An 18,667-nucleotide genomic window follows, 5' to 3' on the forward strand; every position below is an offset into this window, starting at 1 on the left:
GAAACTTGTGGATAGGTTTTACGTTTTTACACAGAGGAAAATAATTAATAATAAACACAGATGTGTAGCATTGGGAAGTCCCCCAGATGTGGGGGACTTCCCAATGCAATGCCGAGACGAAAAACGTCAACCGCAAGAATTGTAGGGTTATCTGTAGTGTGAATACAGCGAATTAAACACCTTCATAGGATCGCATATATCACCGATTGAAAGGAAGATTAGAACTAAGATGTTATAGAAATCTCTAGTAAATCTTTACCATATAGGACACCCCCCACCCCCTCCTACTCCCAAAGCAAGCTGGCGATCAGATCATGTGATTCTGATAGCCAAATATGAAAATAGAAAGGATCGCCCAAGCCTATACCTTCACATTTATATGGTTAAATAGTTTGTGTTTTTTTCCCCCCACAGTGTAAACGTATAGCAATTCGGCAAGTTTTGCACATCCCTAAGAACTGACACAAGCCAGTACAGCCACTTACTCTATAATAGTAAGGTTCTTGTACACAGCTAGAGGTTGTGTACTGCTTTTGGATAGGTTTAAGGTTCTAACCAATCTGGGACAGTTGGTCAGGAGCTCTCAGTTGGCAGCCTTCCCGATATAGGGGACGGTGGACATAATGTTATTATATTTTTTTGTGTCATATTAAAGTGGATAGTAACAGAACACACGCCAGGATGGGATCCCCGCTTCACCAGTCCGTGGCACACTAAAACACTGGATCATCAAGACCTGAGCGCCAGAGAAAATGACTTCCTCCATTCTGACGAGTCATTGACATTCCATTACGGGAAACATGGGAAGAGGGACCTCAGGCAGTTTTATGATTGTGTGCGTTTGTTTGTGTTTGTGTTTGTGTGTGTGTGTGTGTGTGTGTGTGTGTGTGTGTGTGTGTGTGTGTGTGTGTGTGTGTGTGTGTGTGTGTGTGTGTGTGTGTGTGCGCGCGCGCGCATACACACAACATTAAAGTACACAACACACTATGGGTGGTATAGTGATGGAAGTGCATTTCCCAGTGCCATTTTGCTTCTGCATACAAGCACGGCATGTTGCCTGTCAACACCAACGTCAAAAACACCATAGGAGCCTCCGAATAACAACACACCACACAGCTGGCATATGGCACTCCTTATTTCCTTCCTTTTTCTTTCTTTCTTTCTTTCTTTCTTGCCCTTCTTTCTGCCCTGTCTCCTCGCTGTTTCTTTCTTTTCTCGGGAGAGGTTAAGGTTTAAACCTGCCACAGAGCAGCTGTGTGAATGTGCTATAATTCTGAATTTCTGAGGCTCAAAAAGGTTCAGCTTGGTTTCATTTCACGAAGTCACTTCTCAGTGTTGACAGGTAACATGCCGAGCTCTTATCCAGAAACAAATTGGCAGCTGGAATTACACTTCCATCACTATAGCAATCTTTATGCCAATTTTCTCTCTCTCTCTCTCTCTCCCTCTCTGTCTCTCTCTGTATCTGTCCCTTCCATGCTCTCTCCTTCCCTCCCCTGTGTCATTAGCGTGCACTGTGTATATTTATAACCCCATAAAGTTTTTATGGCCCCCACCATTACGGAACATGGAGGTCATGTTGACAACAAACACGCTAGGATACTGCCAAAGTACATACGGCAAATAAGCATGTATACCCAGGCATTTGCTCCGCAAACAAACAAACAAACTTCATAATGCAAACAGTAAATGAACAAATGAGTTTACAACCGTTACGCGTAATGGGCCAGACAAAATAGAACAAGGAAAAGAATGGAAATCTGAACAGAGGGAAAATAACATACAGTACTTAAGAGAGAAGGAAATATATCCTGTAAAAGTACTAACACTTTAATAATTACTCTACAGTCTGGCTTCTAGAGGGGCAGAATAAAATGTATGATTTGGGTTTGGGTTTGAAAACGTTTACCGTGCACTATGTAATAAAATAGCTGAGCCCACAGCCCAAAGTGAATGCACATACAATACTCAATGCTGTGATGGGAATGGTGATAAAGTGAGATCTACTGTATCTGCCTCATACTTATCGAGCTCTGCCGGTGATAAAATGCTGGCCATCAATCACTGGGGCAGCCAATCCGGAAGCTATGCTTATGGGATTACAACCCAGCCTTATCCAATAGCAGACAATACTATGACGGGGATATACTGTACACACACACACACACACACACACACACACACACACACACACACACACACACACACACACACACACACACACACACACACACACACACACACACACACACACACACACACACACACACACACACACACACACACACACACACACACACACACACACACACAATACATTTTCTTATCTGTGCTTGTGAGCAAAAAGGCAAAGGAGAGAAAAAGGATTGACCTTTCCATCAACCCTATTCAGAGCAGCTGACCCAGCAGACCCACACTCTGCTGCTCCAAGCCCAGCCAGTGGAGCTCACGCCAGGCCGAAGCTGAGCTAGGGTTAGCTCAGGGGCTTAGCTCCACACACTCTTAACCCTCGGGTCTCGCACTGAAGACCCCTCTGATTGAGGCTGCATGAACATGTTTCATAGCAGTGTGTTCACCACGCAAAGAGAATGAGCAAGGGAGAGAAATAGAGAGAGAGAGAGAGAGAGAGAGAGAGAGAGAGAGAGAGAGAGAGAGAGGGTGGATGTGAGAGAGGGTTGACCTTGGCCCTGGCTATTTAGTTCTCTACGTGAGGGGTCTTAGCCCATAGCCTTCCATTTTTCAGCATTGCACGGCAGGCTGTAAAGTGCTGATCTGGAGGAAGAGATGGTTCAACTTTCTCCAGCAATTAACATAGCAGCAGGACATCACTGCAGTCAGGAGGAGTGTGGTGTTTGTGTGTGTGCGTGTGTGTGTGCGTGTGTGTGTGCGTGTGTGTGTGTGTGTGTGTGTGTGTGTGTGTGTGTGTGTGTGTGTGTGTGTGTGTGTGTGTGTGTGCACGTGCGTGCGTGTGTGCGTGCTCATGCATGCATACGTGCATGTATACAAGCATCGAATGCCTCCTCGTTTACAAATACATAAATAAAACAAAATTTGCATACATGAAAAAACTAAAGTTGAATAAATATAACATTCATATAGCACACTTCCGTGAAACTAACAGAAACCAGATTCTGACCAAAACTCAGATTGCCTCTAAATTCTTAAGACTTACCAGTGACAGTGAGCTCGGTGGTCTTTCGAACAACGAAGCCTCCATACTGGACCTCACAGGTGTAATTCCCAATATCGTCTTCCTTCACCTCCCGGATGGACAAAGTGTCTCTCTTCTGGATGATGCTGGTTCGCCACTGCTTCGGACGACACTCCTGCACACCAGAGGAGATGAGAAGTGAAACTTTCAGCTGCACGCAAAACTTCTGCTAAAGGCCTCCACGTTTAATAACTCCCGCGAATTATGACCCAAAAGCTCCGATCCAAAATGACAGGCAACAGATGCTGCTAGCCAGATGGAATAGAATATATTGCACAAGGCCCTGGAATGCAATATTCTGCGCAAGCATGACATCAATCATTCCTATGAAACTAAAGACCTCCACTTCACTTCATCATGAATTACTTCCATAATTCAAAGACCTGAAGTGGTTCTAGTTGGCCACAAAAGGGATTGCGTGTCACTGGGCGTTACAGAAGAATTGGAATGTGAGGGTATGAGTGGCATTTCTATCACAAGAAAAGCCCATATGGTAAGATTATAAGGTTTGCCAAACAACAGTTACCCTCCTTATTTGATAAAGATGTATTGCACTGAACTGAATATTCTCCATTCAATATTGTTGTAAGGGCACAGAGGGGTTTGGATGTTATTTGCTGAGGCGCCTTTGTTTGTGTATTGGTGACTGTGTAGAGTGTGTGTGTGTGTGTGTGTGTGTGTGTACTGGGCAGAGTAGTGTATGTGACTCCGCCACTTGCTCCTTGCCTCTAGCTCCTCTACCTTCTCTGGCAGGGACATCCCGGTCTCACTGGATTCTATTCCACCATTGCTCCCGGCAACCTCGGAATTCAATCAGCGTGGCTCCACAGCGATCCAAATAACTCCGGGTTCCAGCGCTCCCAGTCATTACCCGGACCTTAATTGAATTCTGGGAAAACCTAGAGGTCGAGCCCGGGCAGTTAATCTAACTGTTACTGCTGATCTGCCTGTGATTAGTTTGGCCTGAGCCCTTCCCTGGGATGCGCTCTGTGGTCCGCAGGCCATACCTGACCTGGGAAAGGCGAGAACCCAGGTGAGAGGGGAGGAGGAGGCACATGATGAATAAAGATCGGCGACGGAGAACATTTGGAGGACATCCACTCGTCCCACAGGGCAGAGAGTGACATCACACAATTTTCTCCTCATAAGTTTTGTGTTCGTTATGAAAGCTATCTCTGTGGATGCCCTCTGTTCATCCTCCTCTGGGCTCTTGTATTCAGTATTCTCTTCAGATGACTGGAAAGCTGGTATGGCGCACTGCACACAGACCTTATGTAATTCACCATCATCATTTCCATATCCCATGCATAATCTGCCCAAGTGATCTGGAACCCGCATCGAACAAGGCTTTTAAACATAAACAGGCAAGGAATTAGATGAAAACAAAGCAATGAACCATTCAAGATTATTTCTCGCTTGTACAATCATGAGGACAGACGCTCTCCTCTTTACATCCTCCCTCCCCAGGAACAAATACTACAATGCATAAAAAGATACATAAGACTACAGAAAAAAATTAAAAGTTACAATATAACACAGAACACAAAAAGTATATGCACAAAAAAGCATGCACAAATGCGAACACATATACACACAGGCAGATACAGTACACAGACACATGCACGTACATGCGCACACACACGCGCGCACACACACACGTGCGCGCACACACACACACACACACACACACACACACACACACACACACACACACACACACACACACACACACACACACACACACACACACAGATGAACAGAAATTGACAAACACACAAATGGTTGTATTCACTAGGATCAAAAACGCAGTGTGGACGGGCTGGTCGGAGAATTGCGCAGAGCTAGCTTCCGCCGCTAATTATGCAACCTGTGCTAAGAACCTCTCAATGTTGGTCACATGGTGCAAGTAAATAAATGTAGTTGAATGATAATTACAGTTCTGCGTTCTGCAGATAGCCTCCAAAGTTCAATGAGGACAAATGTCAAACAAAACAAGCAGTCAATGAAATAAGTATTATTTACTTTATCTGGTTTGATAATTTAATTTCTTCTTTTTTTACAACTTGACAACACATTTATCATTTTATTTGTTTCTTCTGTTTATAGGCTATCCAACCAACCGTGATGCAATAACAACTCAATTTATTGTCTGCGTCGTCTAATATATGAAAATAATATTGGTTAAGTATAGTTACAGATGATGTACAGTGTGATCCCAATTTGTTCAGTGACAAAAACAACTACTTTGTCAGGCATTAGAAAATATTTTAGATTTTATTGAGCATTTCCAGTTGAAATTACTTTCCCTTTCAAGATAAAGCAAAACGTTTTAATCAAACTGGAGTGGTATGAAAATATATTTTCATTAAGCCACTATAGCCAGGGGGAAAGAAATGAAAGCTTAAAGGAGTATAGTTCACCCCAAAAAATCTATCAATTACACACCCCATGAAGCCATCAATTCATGTAGATTTTTTACTTTTTGTTGCATTCCTAAGCCAATAATTTGAAGACAGGTTCATCGGTCAAAAGGAGACTCAATAGGAGACTGAATTGAGTCTCCTATAATGGAGATTCCGCCAGTCATAAAATGATTGGCTTAGGAATTCAACAGAAACTAAAAATCTCCATAAATTCAAGGCTTCATGGGGTGTGTAATTGATAGAAAATAAGATTTTTTTGGGGTGCTGTGCCTGTGAATGATCCAAGCACCACCCAGAAATCACCTGATCACAAAAAAAAAAAACTTTTGGCACCTTTCATGTTAAAGGATTTATAAAAGTATTTTTTCTCGGCTTTCTGTTGTTTTTCTGCTGTTTTTCAAGAAACAAGCCACATTCAAACGGCGATAGCTCTGGAATGGAGGCCGACCGGCCGGCCAATTTTTTTCCCCCTATACTACCGGACTGTGCGTGTAATGAGCCGATCTCTGTGAGGACGGAGGTCACGGAGAATATTCCATGATTTTTCAAAGGTACAGTAAAATCGCCATTTTCGCTGGCAAGGGGACCGGAGACGGATGAATTCATTCATTCATTCCTGGCAGTGAAAGAGTTAATGTTGTGGACCGGAAAATTGAAATTTTGGTAAAGGAAGTGATAAAAAATGTAAGTATCCTGGAAGAACAATGTGCACCCCAAAAGATTGCAGCAGCAATTACTCCAGCCACTTGAGAGAATGTTACCCATCAGGAGCTGCTCTCTAATGTGACGCAATTCTACCTGTCCTCTTTAGAGGCACAGAACATTTACATGCAAAAGCACCAGTCGCAAAGTGCTGGAGTTTTATGTATTCAGCGGAATACAGAATTGACCGCTATTATGACACTACCCACATCTATTTATTTTACTATTTTGACCCAATCTGGTTTAAACCATTAAAACCGGGAAAGCATCTGTGTCATTTTAGATTTTAGCGTTGGATATCCTGCAGATATACAAGCTCACAGTGTGTCACTTCGTGCCGCGCTGCGAGCTTGTACAATTGCTATTTTTGAACATTTTTGAAAAATCTTGAAGGTGTGCGAACTACTGATTTAGAAGGCATTTATAGATTCGGCCTCAAGTCTTAATGGGTTAAAATGCATATGTATTCCAGAGGGGAGTGCACTTTGCCCTGTTCTGAGGGAGATATTCTGGGCAAAGTACAAACATATTTAAGCTCCTGTGTGGCTGTTTGGTTAAGTTCTGTGTACCCTGCGTGGTGGAAAATGCTCCAGTTCTGTGCATGACCCTGAGCGCTCATGGCCCACTGTATTCCAAAGTGTCCCACCTTGTACCAGATGATGTCAGGCTCTTTGCCGGGTTCTATGTAGTCGTCTATGTCGGGACAGAGGATGTCTTTGCTCTTGCTGAGCTCAGCCTTCTCTGCTCTTCTCATGTTGGAGTTGTAGCACAGATCAGTGTCATTCTCCGCCACCGTCAGAGACATGGACACCTTCATACAGTAGGTGGAGTTCCTGCGGGAAATCACACAGAGACACAAAGAGAGAAATACTTAGTGACCCTTTGCTTGAAACATGGATCATGAGACATCATCACACACATCACTGGCAAATTGCACGCGCGCGCGCGCACACGCACGCACGCACGCACGCACGCACGCACGCACGCACGCACGCACACACACACACACACACACACACACACACACACACACACACACACACACACACACACACACACACACACACCCCCACCCCCCCACCCACACCCCCACACCCCCACACCCACACCCACACAAATACTGTATATGGTATTTTTATTTTATGTTTAATACGTTCTGGCAAAACTGATTCAGAGTGCAGCATAAAGCATGTCATAATGTATCGTAAGGCATTTGTTTTCTGCTGTGATTATAATCACAGCGGAATTTATTATTATTCATTATAATAATAAAGTAGAATGTCACACAATAAGCTTGCGATCCACCTGCAAGGCACTTACAAAGCCTGATAACAGACTTCAAATAATATTCATCTTACGTTGGAAGGTACTGGGGGTTAAATAAGAGCGCACCTCCATCATAAAACACAGTATTTAAATACATTCTGTCAGACAGAAGCAGAGAGGAGGACAATCCGCTTGCTCGTTATTCCAACAAAACCTCTCTCTCTCTCCCCTCTCTATCCTATCTTCTCTCCATTTGCACATACACAGAGACAAAAAACAACAACCACAAAACAAAACAAACCATCCACAACACATTCTACTCTCACAGACACACAACATTTCACATTCATATCACACACACACAGACATATGCATACACAAGCAGGATCTAATACATCTCTTTTTATTCATCTCTCTTTTTCTAACCCCCCCCCACCCCCCTTGCTGTGTATTTGTGGGGTTAATAATAACGATGTGTTCAGCAGCTTTACTGAGTCAATGACTCACGCTCACGACCACTATTGGATTTATAGGGAGGAGATGAGAGAAGGGGGGGTGGGGAGGGTGCGTTGGGGTGGGGGAGGCGGGGGGATGACAGCCAGGCCTGGGAATGCTAATCAGAGAAGAGGATCACGGAAGGAGCGAGCGGGCCCCCAGCGGAGGGCACGGGAGAAGCTGCTTCATCATCACAATAACGATGCAACTAATGCCCTGCACTAAGTCTCTAACTACCCCAACAACTAAACTTTCCAATTAACACTGTAATCAGCTCTCTGACTTAACCTTCTAACTATCTAACTCTCTAAACTCTAACTCCAATTAACTCTCTGAATAACTCCCCGCCTCTCTTCCACCACCCGCACCTCCGCCAGCGGGAGGCAGCAGAGCAAAGGACACCTCTCTATGTGTGGGCTACTCATCCCCCACTTGCCATCATCCTCATCCTCATTATCACGATTGCGACAGTCAGAACTGTCATCTTCTGCATCAGCGCCACCGCCTTCATGGCCGCGATACCCCCTGTTGCCCCAGTCTCCGGCAACACAGTGCCATTCTAAATCCATCCTGAGGGTGGGGGGGGGGGGTATTCCCCCTCCCTACGCTACCGCTGTCTGTCTGTCTGTTTGTCTGACTGTCCGCTCTACACGGGCTGGCCTGAAGTCAGCAGGCTGTGTACACGCAGTGACCTGCATGTACACAGCCATATGGACTTTCATTTCATTTCATTACATTACATTTACTGCTGGCCAGATGCTCCCATTCACCGTAAATGACAGGGTTTCATATGATCTACTCAGGTTATGGAAGCAATAAGGGAGTCACCTCTCTCGTATAAACACCTCTGACCCCCGGGGCCATAAAACACTGGCGCACGCATACCCCAGCTGAGGCTCCCCCATGGCTCAGCATATGATACATTCCTGGTAGAAACATGAGGGGCAGAGGGACTCTGTAGAATAAGAAGCACCACTGCTGCATCATACTGTAGCTGAGGGCTGACTGCAAAGGGCATCTGGAAAATGCTGTAGGCGGCACAACTGAGTGGTTGCGAGATACCAACCCAAGGCCACGTCCTCTTGATGTTGGGATGTGATATTATATTGACTCATGATTCCACCTATATTGCAGTGAAAGATAAGTGTAGGAGGCTGCAACACAGTAAAATCCTGAACCTTGGAATGTAATGCTTAATTTATTCTCCATCAATACGACAGTGTCGTGCGCTGAAAATAGCCTGTCTACAAGCTTACAGCGAGTTGCGCCGCGTTCTGAGCTTGTAGATCTGATATTTTCAACACACAACACCGTCATTATAATGAAGTATAAATCAGGCTTAACGGGTCCATTGGGTTAGGGATTCTGTGACCCTTGTGGGTCCATTTGGTTACATTTGTACACTCTCAAAGTTAGAAATGGATAAATCAACATTGAGGATTTTACTGTGTAAAGTGTAGGCTTATAGTAGACTTGGAACATGTAACACAGATAATGCAGGATAGATTGACCCACAAGTGTCCCTTTTACACACACACACACACACACACACACACACACACACACACACACACACACACACACACACACACACACACACACACACACACACACACACACACACACACACACACACACACACACACACACACACACACACACACACACACACACACACACACAGCACAGCACAGCACAGCACAGCACAGCACAGCACAGCACAGCTCTCCCCGGTATAAATGTCGTCACCATGAGGAGATTATCAGAAATGACCTCTCACAGGCAAGACACCTGAGCCTTTGAAGGCCCTCAGGGAGCCAACGCAAAAGCGAGAGTCCTCTCTACATGCTAAATGGGTGCACAGTGGCATTGTGGGAACTGGGAATCCGTCCGTGGTTATTTGATCGATAGACAGTTGGGGGTCGACGCTCCGTCCCGTGGCGTCGTTGACGTCTGTCACACGCTGTTTGAGTGGGGCTGCGTTCGGGACATTAGTCTGCGGCTCACGTTGGCCACGATTCTCCGCACGCTATTATCCAACATGGTGGATAATGTAATCATGGTAAGGAAATAACACGTGGTCTCAGCCACTCAAGAACACAGACTCATTACCAGGAGTATATGAATTCATTCATCAGGGGGGAACACGCATTGAATACAGAGGTGCACGTGTGCGCGTGCGTGTGTGTCCAGAGAGAGAGAGTGAAAGAGCGAGAGTGAGTAATTTCAGGAATATCCTACGTTCTATATGCTGAGATGGAGGGTAACAGAAACAGAGGAGTGAAATAGTCAGTGCGAGACTCAAAGAGACAAAGCATGAGGGCGAATGAGAGAGAAAGAGAGAGAGAGAGCGCGTGTGAGAGAGAGAGAGAGAGAGAGAGAGAGAGAAAGCGCAGTAGAGAGAACACACAGTGAGATTGCTATGTAAATGAAGTCACCTTCACACTAGAACTGGCGATTAGACTTAAATTTTTCAGACAGAGAAGGACAAAGATAACTATTCACACGCACATTACGCCCGCATCCATAAATGCATGTGCAAACACGTGACGAAATTCACGCAAACATACACAGACAGATACACACACGTAGACACACACAGGAGACATAGACAAATGCTTTAGGGATTCTGTGAGCCTCCGTATCTCCTTCTGAGAAAAACATCTGGAGGGCCTCAGTGCAAAGCCAAACTCAACACAGGGGGGGTTTAATCAACATTCATAGATACAGTACACAGCACCGCGACACTACTGTGCGCTACCCTCTGTATGTAAACTGTCAGTGTAAGTCCGATTTTGTGTGAGAGCCTCACAAGTGCACCAGAATGGTGCATATTAAACATCCGTGTATGATAAAATGAAGCCGTGCGAATGTACAGTACAACCCTGCCTAATCTGAACCCCATGGAAATGGAGGCAATTTGGCTGAAATACATTGAAATAACATTTAGAAATATGACACTCGCGTGCATATACGTACATTCTAACATCCACCACACAGTCTAATTGCCAGTTAATATGTTTTTAATTGCATGCGTCGGTAATGAGATTCCAGCAATTATGCACAATGTAACTAAATATGTATTGCTGCATATGTAGCCCATTAAGCAGGTCAGTTTAAATATCTGAGGGTGTGATAAATTAAGTTCTGCTCTGTTCATTGTATGCACTGTGGAAGGAACGGAAGCTGAGACAACAGAGAATTTCCTCTCTCTTATTCCTTCCCCTGTAGGGAGTTGTAGAGGAAAGTGTTTGGGTCATATGCACTAAAATGTGTGACTCAAAAGCTTACCCTCTAACAAAAAGACAATTGATTTCAGCTCAGAGGCAAATCTCTCGCAGTGCTCTGATTAGGGCATCTGAGAAGTTTGAAATCCCCCCAGCTCAACACCAGCCCACTGAGAAACACCCAGACCCAGAGGCACTTCTTGTTACGGTGGTACTCTGGAGAATTACTGTATGCTCCGAATTTCCGACAAAACATTTGGATGGGAAACCAAAGCGCATTAGCATAGATAGTCAATAACCAAATACAACAGGGACACCCATTGACAGTAGGAATGTGTCCTGAAATAATTCACATCAGATTAGCCCTATGGCGATCAGCAATGAAATGTAGCATGGGGCTGGAGTGTGTGTCATCACACACACACACAAACACACTCACCCGGTCACGCTCAATGTACTCTGCAAGCCTCTCTGGCTCTTTAAGAGGCCTTTAACCGGGTTTATTAAAAACTCTGTGAAATGAAGAGCTGCAATGAGCCGTTTATTGAGGGATGTTCTCCACAGTAAAGGTTAATAAGTTACTGCCACATAATTATGCATCTTGTATTAGGCAGTCTCACTCCGCACCGCCCTACTAAAGCATGTGTGTGTGTGTGTGTGTGTGTGTGTGTGTGTGTGTGTGTGTGTGTGTGTGTATGCTAGTGTTTTTGTTTAATTATCTCTCATTGTCCATATATCTCCCTAGTCACTTTTCATTGGTTAGCAAGTTGCTCTCTGTCTGTCTCTCTCTCTCTCTCTCTCTCACGTGCACGCGCACACCCACGGACACGCACACGCGCGCAAGCGTGCACCCGGCTCCCGCTCATACTACTGTGCCTGGCTCTGGCCTCGTTCTGCATTCTGTATCATGCTCCTCTGTGTACAGTATATACACTATGTATTATATAGTACGCACATACAGTCCACTCATAAGCAACACCAGTACCACCCTGACATCCCTCCTGCCTACCGTAGCACGCAGGAGTACAGGCCCAGGTCCTGGAGGTCGGCGGGTCTAAACCAGATGGAGTCCTCCTCCTTGCTCATGCGCACGCCGTCAAAGGAGATGGGTTCCTCGAAGTCGCCGTGGCCCAGGCCAGAGCTACGGTACCACATGAGGCTGAGGCCCACGCTCTGTGCCTGGCTGTAGTTGGCTCGGATGTAGCCGTAGAACAGAGCACACTTCAGTCGCACCGGCTCGCCCTGCATCACCCGGTACTTCAGGTAGTCCACCGACCAATCCGTACAGCCATCCACTACAGCAAGGAGAAAGAGAGAGAGAGAGGGGGGGGGGGGGGGGGGGGACAGTAAGTCAATATCATTGTATTCAGGAACGAGGGGCGTGAATCATCCTACGAAAGTGAGAATATGAATTTGACACTATTTCATTAATTACATAAAACAAATACATTCAAAAATAATTCATTACATGTACAGTATACAGTATGAGCGCATGCAAAGGCTTGGTGCCAGAGGGGATACAAGACATGTTTATCATAAAGACATAGGCTAACACGAGATCGATATAACACAGCCTCACACATTGACTAGAGCAGACGAGTAACGGGAAGTAATCGGCCTCTTTTTTGATTAGAAAGACATTGGACACTGTGTACAATGCATCAAGGATGCAACTGCTGCACATTGTGTCTGCTATGTAACTATGTGCTCCATACGGTAGTCTGTAAGCTACAGTGTTATTCTGATGTTACTGCACAATGCATGCCCATGGCACGTCTTTTTCCCCCTCCGCTCCTATCCTCTTCTCTCCTCTCTCCTACTGTACACCCTCCAATTCCGCTCACACATTGCATGATACAGTAGCTACTGGCTTCAGCAGAGATAGCAGATACTCTCCAGCAATATCCAAACACTCCAAGACTCTGACACTTAGGGAATGAAGTGCAAAGTATCTCCATAAATGATGTCAGTACTCCTGAAGCGCTGAGGATGCACCACAGACCCACTGCCAGGCAGCGCTATGCTAGCTCATTAACTAGTAATACGCCCACAGCTTGTGATGCTAGGCTTGCTTCTTGGCAAACAGTTCTATGCTGAAGCACCTACCACCAAAGATATCGATATCTGTACTGAAATCCTTACACAGGTTTTGTTTTCTCATTGCCTTAGGGGTTTATGCTAAAAGTTAGCAAATGGTAGTTTCTCTCTGCCAGTGGTAAATGGCAGTGTGACAGTATGCTGTCACACTGTATTGAGATACTGAGCCCGCATCTCCAGGTAGTGTTCAGACTAAAATCAGACTAACTGTCTATCCATAGAGGTTAAACTATGGAGGATGTGTGGTAATGTGCAAAAAATGAATTAAAGAAATAAAGCAAGGCAGAAAGTACAGTACAGAGGGCTGGAAAAACATTGGACTGGAATCCAGTGAATCTGCCCCAGCCCCAAAGGCAGTCTGGTTTATTCTACTGTCTTCTAACAAGCTAGTATCTCTCATTCTGTTCCCAAGCTATAAGGTTAATCTGTGACCTGTCACGATCAGAGTCAGAGGTGTAGGACCCAAGCGCAGGACAAAGGCAGAGGACGAGGCAGACACAGGGCGGATCGAATGCAAGGGTTTTTATTCACCAAAAACAGAGGATCAGGAATAATACACATATATACGAGGGTACTAGGAAAAGATCACAAACTAAGAGCAAGGTTATGACTAAACAGTGACTTACTTTCACGAATGAACAAAGGACTGAACAAACAGGGGAGTATATATATATAGACACACGGTAACTGGTCACAGGTGAAACTAACTGACAATCAACGCAGGGATAGGCTAGGACACAGGTGCAAGACAGAGTTAATCAGAGGACTGGTGAGACAAGACAGGAAACAGCAAACAGGGCAGACAGGAAACAATACTACAAAACAAGAGTACAGAAAACCAAGGCAAAGGCAACAGAGTTATAATACCAGACAAATGCAGAACATAATGAACAACGGCCTAAACAGGCCTAAAGAACAGCCCTTAGGAGTCCAACACTATATAAGGGCATTCAAAGTCCAACTAATAAAGTCACCGTCCACGGGCCGAGGAGCAGACCGTGACAGTGACCAACTATCATTCACTGACTAATTAGATTTAAAAAAAGGAATCCATAGATTTGTGTGTGTATAAGTATGAGTGTGTACAGCATATACAGTACAGTGTGTGTGTGTGTGTGTGTGTGTGTGTGTGTGTGTGTGTGTGTGTGTGTGTGTGTGCGCGCGCGTGTGCATGCGCGCGCGCGCGTGTGTGCCAGTGTGTGAGGGAGAGAGAGAGAGAGAGAGAGAGAGAGAGAGAGAGAGAGAGAGAGAGAGAGAGAGAGAGAGAGAGAGAGAGATGGGGCGGTGTGATAAAGTAATAAGAATCCTGCTGTGTGCCAGTCTGTGAGTGATACCGGGCCTCACAGGGACAACTATGCTTGTAATTAATACTCTTAATTACCGAGCGTGTGTGTATGTATGTATATATATGTGTGTGTCTGTATCTGTGGGTGTGTTTTATGTTCCCTATACGAGCGGGAGTCTGCCTAATTATTTTTGTTAATTACCAGTTGGTTAGGCCTCGTGTGTGTATGTACTTATGTGCATGAGTATGTGTGCAAAGATGAGGGAGAGAGACGGAGGCAGAGGGAGAGAGAGAGCAAACTTGTGGGTGAATCATGTCTAATTATCGCCCTAATTATCAGAGCAGGCTCCCTTCTGTTGACAACGAGGCACAAACAGGCGCGCCACGCACACACACACACACGCACACACACACACACTCATATGTACGTGCTTGTGTGCACAGCTCACAGCCTATGCCCTATGGAATCTGATTATGTAACTGTTCGCTGTCTTACTGATAAACAGTATCAATAGTTTTGGTGTACAAAATAAATCTGATTGCTTGAGTGGCACAGCGAAGCATTGAAATATCATCCAAGTAAAAAAAATATATATATATACTGGATATATATAAATCCTCTTCCTTCCATTGCAGGGAAAGGGTGAAAACTGCTTGTCTGTGTTTCATGTATCTGTCTTCTTTGAAATTCCATTTAAGCTTCAGATAGGCCTCTAAAAAAAGGAGGGCCTTTAGATATCGATCAGAGAGACACTTTGAACCAGAGACATCTGTTCTTCTCTATTGACATTAAGAGTCGTTTCCCTTTGATGGCAGCAGGTGAATCCTCCCCTCTCTCCATGATATTAATCTGCATCAGCATGGACAGAATAAGCCACATTCAGCTTTTCTGCCATTCATCTTCCATGTACCTTTTAATGGATATGACCCCCCTCTCTCTGCCCCAAACATGCTCTCCAACCCCAGGCTACCTGTTACAACAACTGCTCATTCTAATGTGCTTGTAAGCTGATTTCGGAAACCAAACAGCCTTTTAACTGAGTTAAAGTACACATTACAAAGTGCACATAATGAAGGTAGAAAATGGGGTCTGCTAAACTGATCTTTGATTGGAAAAAAGTCAACTTCAGACAAAGTCTAACACACCTGCACATGCACGCCCATGCGCACACGCACACACACACACGCACACGCACACGCACACGCACACACACACACACACACACACACACACACACACAGCAAGAGTCCTTACAGACCTCTCAGTGGGAGTTGTCTAATGCAGTGGCCTTTTGTGGGAAACCATATTTACGTCTGAAACTCAAACGGTTTTATCAACTCAATTAGAGGCTGACATTTCCCACATCCCCACACCGGGCAAGAAAATCAATGCTTCCCGCAGAAGGAATACTGCAGTCCACACCTCTCACTCTCTCTGTATACCCACGTGCGCGTGTGCATGCGCACACACACACACATACACACACATACACACACGGGCACCCACACACACACACACGGGCACCCACACGGGCACCCACACATGCATGCACATGCATATGAAACCCACGTACATACACCTTCTTATATACATTTAACTATACACACACACACACACATGAATGCAACAGTCTCTTTCGCCGTGCCACTCCAGCGCATCACACATGTTTTACAGCGATGCTCTCCACCCACTCGTAGACAGCAGCAGCCTGTACTGTAAATAGTGTCTCCAGATGGCCGCATTCACTCTCAGCCAGTAGGGCTGTCTCAGACTGAACCGTCATACCACCAACAGCTACACTCTGCCCTGCTGAGCCATACTGCAGTGCTGAAGGCTGCAGCATCACTCTAGCAAGAGCTACAGTATAGCCCTCCACACAGGACACAGTGAAATCCTCCGTATTCACTTAGCTCTGAGAGTTACAAATGGATCAATTAACACTGAGGGTTTTACTGTGCATACAGCTGTGTGCTCTGCTCTGCTCCTGCTCTTACACTGTCCTGCCCTGTCAAATCCCATGCCCTAACACTACTACTTCACATGAATGGGCACCGTCTGCCACCAGGGGTGCATGTAGTGTGTGCGTATGGGATTTGGAAACTGCATAAGAGGGGGAAACTGTGTGTGTGTGTGTGTGTGTGTGTGTGTGTGTGTGTGTGTGTGTGTGTGTGTGTGTGTGTGTGTGTGAGTTGTCACTTGCAGAGACCTTATTACACTGTGTCTCCAGGCAGACCGCAAACCTGTCTGTCTTTGTGTGACACTAAACCAAGGCAATAAATACAGACCCCTGAGCTAGAATAAATTCACCCACATTCATACATAAACACACACAAGGTCACGCACACACACACAAACGCGCACGCACATGCACACACGCAAGCGCGAGCACACACACACACACACACACACACCCACACACACACACACACACACACACGCACACAGATAGTGTGTTGCGTTTCAGCAGAGTCAACACCAGCCTCTGCTTTCCTTTCCACCATAATCAAATTCCCATTATCCCTTCACAACAGTATATCACTCCTCTCTCCCTCAGTCTCTTGCTCCATTTTCTCTCCCTCTCCGTCTGCCACCTCTTCAGGTCTCCTTTGGCCGCCGCCCCTCGCTTCTAGACTCTACCTGTTCTAAATGAAGTGTAATAATAAGATGTTTGGTATAGGCGTGAGCTCAGTACAGCTGTGTGTGAAGACATTCAGTGATGGGTGGGAAGGACTCATAACTCTGTCTGTCTGTCTCAGGGCCGTGCAGGGACCACTGGAAGGGCAGGTGCTCAAAGTTGGGGGTCCCTCGGGGGTGGAGCGTATTGCTTACAAGCCGCTTACAGCCCTAACTCTAACCCCTTTGGTAAGCGTGGAATAGAACCCGGTGAACATAGGGGTGACCCCGACTAATTGTTTCCCTCTATTTCCAATCAATGTTATAATTAAGTAAACTGGCTCCTGGTGTTAGTTTGCCCTCATCTTAAAGTTAACATGTTAGGTTGTTTGTGGTAGAGACGCAGAGGAGATATGGGGGTAATAGCAGGAATGACATGTGCCAAGTTATTCTGGAACATCTTGCTTTCATTATGTACTACTTTTCAATCAATCAATCAATCAATCAACCTTTATTCGTCACACACAATTTAAAAAAAAAGTAGTAATGTAGTGAAATGTATACAGGTCAGCCCCACGGATAGTGAGCAAAAAAACAAGACAAACAGGACTAAAGTAAACTGCATGGTTAGTTTCCCACTTCTCGACCAGCTTGCACCATTTACTGTAGGTCACATGATAACAGCCTCTGGCTCATGATTACGTGGGTTGGACAGTATATGAATTATACAGTAGAAGAATTTTGTATGTTTAAGTACTGTACGAACAGTGACTGAGAACAGCCTGTCTGAGCCTGGTTTTCAGAGAGTTCCCAGACAGTGCAGTACAATAAGTGCTGAAGAGACGGCGACATACTATAACTCACTGGTCAGTTAATTAACTAATATAATGCATATAGTCCTTTAAAACAATATTAAACTAGTCCCTGTACTTAACGTCTCCTCCTCACATAGTGGCACAACTGTACGTTTAGGCAGTCGGCTGTTGTTGAATTGTGTTAAAACGTGGAATCAGAGCGAGAGCGAGAGCGAGAGAGAGAGAGAGAAAGAGAGAGAAGTTACATAAATGAGGCCAGGAAGAAGAAATTGAGATATAAATGGAATGTGTTTTAAGTTCGTCTGTTCATCAATTTGGTCTTAAGGATCGTTTTTCAGTTTCACCTTAAATCAATCATCATTATGTTTTAATGGTTGTATAATATTGCAGAAAATTACAGTTCACATTCAGAATTAATAAAAATCACAGTGGATTCCTGGAGTCTATTGCAATACACTGTAATATCAAATTGAATTAGATTAAAGCTGCAATCCATACGTTTTTTGTGTGTGAATAAAACGTTATTTTAACC

General features: G+C 45.0%; 1 protein-coding gene across 1 annotated transcript in view; it reads right to left on the bottom strand.

The window, feature by feature from the left end:
- il1rapl1a (interleukin 1 receptor accessory protein-like 1a) overlaps positions 1-18,667 on the bottom strand; it is a gene marked incomplete at both ends in the record, with an annotated part of 186,258 nt that overhangs the window by 101,826 nt on the left and 65,765 nt on the right. Inside the window, 3 exons of the mRNA XM_084083633.1 lie at positions 3,173-3,326; positions 6,983-7,169; positions 12,334-12,619. Of these exons, the coding sequence (XP_083939759.1) occupies positions 3,173-3,326; positions 6,983-7,169; positions 12,334-12,619 (627 nt within the window). The remainder of the gene's footprint in view (positions 1-3,172; positions 3,327-6,982; positions 7,170-12,333; positions 12,620-18,667) is intronic.

This window comes from Gymnoscopelus microlampas (assembly GCF_963454915.1).
Source record: "Gymnoscopelus microlampas genome assembly, chromosome: 17".
Lineage (NCBI taxonomy): Eukaryota > Metazoa > Chordata > Actinopteri > Myctophiformes > Myctophidae > Gymnoscopelus > Gymnoscopelus microlampas.